The sequence below is a fragment of the Ovis canadensis genome, chromosome 6, assembly GCF_042477335.2.
Source record: "Ovis canadensis isolate MfBH-ARS-UI-01 breed Bighorn chromosome 6, ARS-UI_OviCan_v2, whole genome shotgun sequence".
In the NCBI taxonomy this organism is placed as follows: Eukaryota; Metazoa; Chordata; class Mammalia; order Artiodactyla; family Bovidae; genus Ovis; species Ovis canadensis.
In genome coordinates, this window is record NC_091250.1 from 128,755,473 (window position 1) to 128,761,472 (window position 6,000).

General features: G+C 44.6%; 1 protein-coding gene across 12 annotated transcripts in view; it reads right to left on the reverse strand.

The window, feature by feature from the left end:
* The window catches only part of LDB2 (LIM domain binding 2), a 463,909-nt gene extending 459,629 nt beyond the window's left edge, over window positions 1-4,280 (reverse strand). For 4 of the 12 annotated variants that reach the window (XM_069594768.1, XM_069594766.1, XM_069594772.1 and 1 more), the window contains exon 1: window positions 3,675-4,051. In XM_069594768.1, the coding sequence (XP_069450869.1) occupies window positions 3,675-3,806 (132 nt within the window). In that variant the 5' untranslated portion in view covers window positions 3,807-4,051. Of the gene's footprint in view, window positions 1-3,674 lie in introns of all 12 variants that reach the window. The other 8 variants (XM_069594773.1, XM_069594771.1, XM_069594774.1 and 5 more) reach the window with 7 other exon arrangements.
* Between the last annotated feature and the right edge of the window lie 1,720 nt (window positions 4,281-6,000).

The window sequence follows — 6,000 nt, forward strand, 5'->3', positions numbered from 1 at the left end:
GAGGTCCCATAATTTCTTAGACACTTGCTTTCCTTGGCCACAGAGATTACAGATCTTAATTGCCTCATGATGAAATAAATGTGGAGAGGCGGAGATGCGCAGTTTTAGGGCACTGGGAAGTTGGTCCCTAAAGCAGCTTCAGGAGGTACCAGCACCCCCCAAAGGCATCAGAATTGTCCTTCTCAGGAATGATGCCAATTTCAGTGACACTGGGCTTCCCTGGTGGCTCAGAAGGTCAAGAATCAATGACATAGCTAAACTCTCTCTCCTCTGTCATTTACTGATGCGTGATCGCGTGTTCACAGACGTTTCTTGTGCACCTACTTTGTCCCAGCAACTGCTTGCTTCCAGCGCTGGCCTTAAACGAGACTGCCAGGGTCTCTCTCTGCAGTCTTTTCTCCACTATGACTCTGCTTTCACATCACCATTTGCAATTCTGAACTAAATACCCTGAGCCAAGAAATAATGTCTTTGCTCATTACTCTGGTTTACAACACTTTGTTCATACTGAAGGAAACCAAACCCTGGTTTGATTCCGTTTCTTCGAAAGAATCTGGATTTTCAAATTAAAGGGGCCTTGCAGGGGATTTGCTGATGAGGAAACACGATCCATGCCAACAAGTTAGTAAGTGAAGAAACAAGTTTGAAACAGGATTAACTCCCAATCCTGGGTTCTTTAAGACTACCCAGCTCCTGAAGGGCTCTGACTGGATTTAATTGGAAGAAATGCATCAATCCCAGAAAAGAATGTTCTGGGGGGGGGGGGGCAAGAAAAAGCAGGAAGGTAGGTGGGTGCCATGCTTCTTCTTCACGACTTTCTTTCCTTTCCATAAAGAAGGACGTTTCCAGGAAATTTCTGCAAACTTGGTTACAATTTTTTTCATCGCAAATGGGATGTGCTACAATTTCTTTCGAGGCAAGTGTACATTCAAAAAGGAATGGAGAGTCGAGCGTGTTACCTAGGCGTGTGTGTGTGAGGGCAAGTGCGTGTGTACACGTGTAAGGAGTCGATGAAATAACACCAAGTAATGTAGAAGCAGGAACCAGAAGAGAGAAAGAAAGAGGGGTCAGCCTCTCTTGCCCAAAATGGATGGATGCACAGGTTACATTCTAAAAGTAATCCGGCAACCATCTACTTGATTTCTGCGCGTGATTATAAACTGATAACTCTTGCTGGATATTACTGTACTTTATTCCAGCCCATCTCTCTCTAGGGTTCAGAATAACTTCATCATAAATAATCATCCTTGGTAAAGGCACAATGCAACTTTTTCAAGAAAAGTTATTCTTTTCTAAACCCTTTTTTTTCCATTATAAACTTTGATCAGTCTAATATTGAATGTTAAGATTTCTGTATCTTAGGAGTACTTATTTGGTTCTCTCCTTTTTTTCATTATGAAATGAAAGCAAACTTATGGCCTCGGGTTCATGACATCCTTTACTGCTTGGCAAAGCAAAACGGAAGCGTCAGAGTAATTATTTGGATAATTACTTTAAAATCTAACTAAGGGAAGAAATGTTTAAGGTAGGCTCTAGAACATTCAGTTCTACAAACAGTTTTCCGTGCTTTTTTGTCAGCCATAGAGGTTTTAAAACATCTTTAAGATCTGTCATAGCAAGATTTCCTTTTCTAGTTTCTTGAGCTATGAAGCAGCTTTTCTACTTAAAAGTAATACCCCAGGATCCAAAAGTTAAGAATTCCCAAGTTTAGCTCTCACAAAAGATAATGTGCCATTTTTAAGAAACAGGCCATGAATGAGGGGCTTTCAAAGGTTTCCTCTCAAATGCGAAACAAATGTAGGCACCTTATTGCATCCTACAGAGTTTTATGAGGACCAGCGTAGAGAAGTCTTCCAGATAAGTATGCTAGCTCAGAACTGGCCAGGTGATAATTAAGGGACACAGGAGAACACAGACGTCTGAGAAATCTGCCTGCTCCCCTAACAGAGAAGGTTGTTGGGAGGAAAACCTCCTCTTATAACTCCACAAAAACTTTCTAAGATATAAGATGGACACGGGTTGTTTTTAAATCCTGCTGCTCTTCGACAATCGATCCATCAAGGCCCCTGGTCTCTTTATTTAAAAAACTAATCATATTTCAAGGCATTTTTTTACCCCAAATCTGTGTTGCCATTATGTGTGCCTGAACTAGAAGACAGTCTCTATCCTCCTAATTTAGAAAGCAGGCTGTGACAACCAACAGTTTGGGTAAGAGTTGAAGATTCCAATACACAGTTGCAAAGATCGAAATGAACATTGAAATATACAAACTATAATATACATACTCAACAACACATATATCATTTATATCCAAAGGCTCACCACCCTTTGCACAGGAGTTTACACTTGTGTCAAAGCTACCGGCTTTTGGGGAGAGCAATAGTATCAAGTATATGTAAGATCTATGATGTATTAACACATTAAGAAAACAGCAGTGATAAAGACAGCTCAGCTACTTTTTTTTTTTTTTTTAATCAGTCCTAGCCCAGCAGTTAGCCAGTCAGAAAGCGGGTCACATCTTGATAGCCACATTAAATACATTAAACATCAGGAGTTCTCTATGGCTCTGTTGACAAGTCAAGAAAGTGTATTTTATTTTCTCATACAACCTTAACTGACTCCGTCTTTGGAACTGAGAGTCAGTCTTCTACCTAAAATTCTACCAATGCTAGTTCCCCAAAAGCTCTTTGCTAGTGACCCTCCAGGTATCCATACTCTGCAGAAAGGACAAAATTCCCAGAGATTTCTACTTTCTAAAGTGATTCTGTGACAAACTCCTTCTCAGAACACTTCAACACAAAGCCCCAACTTAAAGGCAAAGGGGCAGCCCAGCTGTAGGACCTGTCAGCTCAGCCAGCAAGGAGGAAAAGTCAGCGGGCGTTAAATATTTAAATCGCAGGAGGCAGTCTGGAGTTTTTGCATTTACAAAGTTCTCAAAGTCCTGTCTCTCCTGGCTCCCAGAGTTGCTAGTGAGGAGGTGAGGCTCCTCTCTCAGGCACCAAATCACAAAATTTGCCAAAAACTCAAGCTGATTTGATTTCTGAGCCAGCTCTGGTGGAAGGGAGAGCCCAGGAGATACCCCTACCCTCCCTGGGAGAGAGTCAAGAACCCCTTGCTCCCAGCAAGTGGTTTCTGAATTTAACAGGGAAATAGACAATCATGTCCCTCCAGGGCCAGTTCTGAAAAGTACCACGGGTGGCTCTACTGCCCTTTTCACCTCAATCCTGATGACTTTGAAAAGCAAACACAGGTCAAAGCAGACTTCCTCTGGGATTTGCTGTTTTTTTAAAAAAAATATTTTGCTGGATGCCAATGAGCATGGAATCTCTTAGAAGTCTATCTCAAGAAACACTAAGAGGGGACCGACCCGGAGCCTGCAAGACGCTAGAGTTCTGGGAAAGCAGCATTTCTGGAGACCCGACAGGCGAATCAAGTGCTGGGTTGTCTATCTCAAGATTCCAGCAGAAACTGTCCCCACCTTCCAAGAGTTGATGTGCAAGAAACCCAGCGTTCAAACTCGTGGCTTCATCCTGGCGCTCATTTCCACGTACGCGGTAGGATCTAGCGGGACACTTCCCGCAGGATGCAGCCAGCCACGCAGGGAAAGCTCGGGCACAGTTTGGGGGAAGAAAAAAAAAAAGACAGCAACACACACCCAAGGTTGAAGTCCTTACCTCTGTGCGGGACTGCAGCCTCTTGTTCATTTCATAGATTCGGTATTCTGGTTGAACCATATAGGGTGTGTGTCTCCTATAGAACGGTCCGAAAGGAGAAGAATAGAAGGGGTCATGTGGTGTGCTGGACATCTTGCCTGCTTGTCGAAAATCAAGCCAAACAGAGTATCAGTAACGTCCATGCAGAGCACATGGGCTGTGTTCTTCCCACTACAAAGTAGCCGCACGCACACGCTCGCACACACGCGCGCGCGCGCATACACACACGCACGCACACACACACACACTCACACACAGAGGCAGGCAGGCAGGCTGAACACAGTGGCTGGGAACTGCCGTGGGAGCCTCTATATCGAGAGAGCGGAGAGCGGAGAGCCGGAGGCAGGGAGGAGGGAGGTGGGAGGAGGAGGGAGGTGGGAGGAGGGAGGGGAGGGAGAGCCGGAGAGCTGGAGCTTCAGAGAGGGAGGGAGGCTGGGAGAGAGGAAGGGAGGGAGGGAGAGGGGAGTTGGATGGCTTTAGGCATCACTGCTTGTTTTTAAAGAAGCAGTTTGTGGAGAGGTCATTTCCTGTCCGCACCGTAGACTAGTTCAAAAAATATCCTTCTCCTCGCAGTCTGACAGAGGTCTAAGGTTTGGTGGGATTTTATTTTATTTTTCCCTTTCCCCTCCAGCCAGGACCCTTCACAACCTGATGGCTGGGCTTGTTAGCATGTAGGTGGTTTAACTGCTCCCAGCTGAGCCACTCAGCCCCCCACCGCGACCATTGTCATGGATCAGAGAGGTGATGGCTATAAAACGCAGAACAGGGGGTGTCCGGGTCCCCCAGAGCTGAGCTGGTGGTGCACTCCCAGGCAGGTTTCCCTCTGCACTAAGCTCCCTCTGTAGTTTTGGTTTTCCTTGCTGTTTGAGAGCTTGGCAGAGTCTTTGCATTTCAATCCCTCCCTTGGAGCCCCCTACTCCCCTAGCTGTCACCCTTCTTCCCAGCCCACTCCCTCTCCCGGGGCCTAGATTCAGGTCACTGAAACATTTTGAGGTTCAAAATAATGATTATTTGGAATGTGGAATGCCCAAGAAACACCCATGGTGGAATGGTCTTCTTTCCCTAGGAGACAGAATAAAGGAAACAAAATCTCCCAAAGCAGACCTCCAAGTAAGATGGGAAAAGCAAGACAGAGAAAACTCCTGCAAAAAATGTCCATGGAAAATTCAGTTGAGTAGGAAATTGCAAATAATTGAATGGTTTATCCCCAAATAACATGTCCAACTCTGATGGAGACAAGGCCTTTATTTTCTAAGATGGGTTATGTCCATGAATCTTTTCTCAGTCATGGTACATGATAACTGGAAGAAAGCCTGCACCACCCACGGGAGGGGAGATGATGTCTATAGTGGTGAAATAATCTATATGACAATCAAATTCTGCTGGAACCAATGATAACCAGACATCTACCCCTTAAACAAAGTCCAGATATAAAAGCACCGAAAGTATGAATGTTTTGAGCCAGTATCTAGCTAGGTCAGTGGTATTAAAGAAAGAAAGCAGAGACCTCCAAAAAGCTTGATGCATGTAAGATTTGAATGTAAATGCATGCAAATGAGACATTCCTCCTTTTTAATAAGCAGGTTAATTAACTTTCTGCCCCAACCATGGCTTGGGGTATCTTCAAGTCACTAGCCAACAGGGGATAGGTATTGCTAATTCTCCAATTTACACTCTTAAGAATACTCAGGCATCAAAATGCCTCCAAACTGCAGTCTTGATTTGTCCTTCTCCATAACTGCATAAAATATTTGCAGAGTCCACCTCAAAGTTACAGTGCAACCCAATACAGTAACTGTCTCTTGCCAGGGTGAGATTAGGGAAGGCCTTACGTGCAGTAAGGCTGCTTGGAAGGCTTCCTTTCAGAGGACCCCAGGGCAGGCCAGCATGCTGGGTTTCAGGTTTCATTACAAATCCAAAAGCTGGACCAAATTTGCTGCAAGGTTTGTCAAAACACACAACCTTCTAAAGACAGAATTTCAAACAAATTTGGCTTGATTTATGTTTTGGAATGATGGCCACTGCAAAACCTAACCGTTGCCTGTGTTTAAATTCCCCAACTCAAGGCGGCCCACGAGTTCAGTGCCGCCCAAGTGTGTGTTTACGTGGCTGTCTTGGTTGGAGAATTAAAGTAACACCGAGCAGGCCGGTGCAGTCCATACTGATCAAAACTGGGAAAAGCTCAACGATCCATTTAGGGAATCCCTTTCCGAATAAGGTGGAGTTTTGCTCTCATTATTTCTTATAGACGGTTCCAAGCGGTTATTGGAAATATATCTTCCTGTTA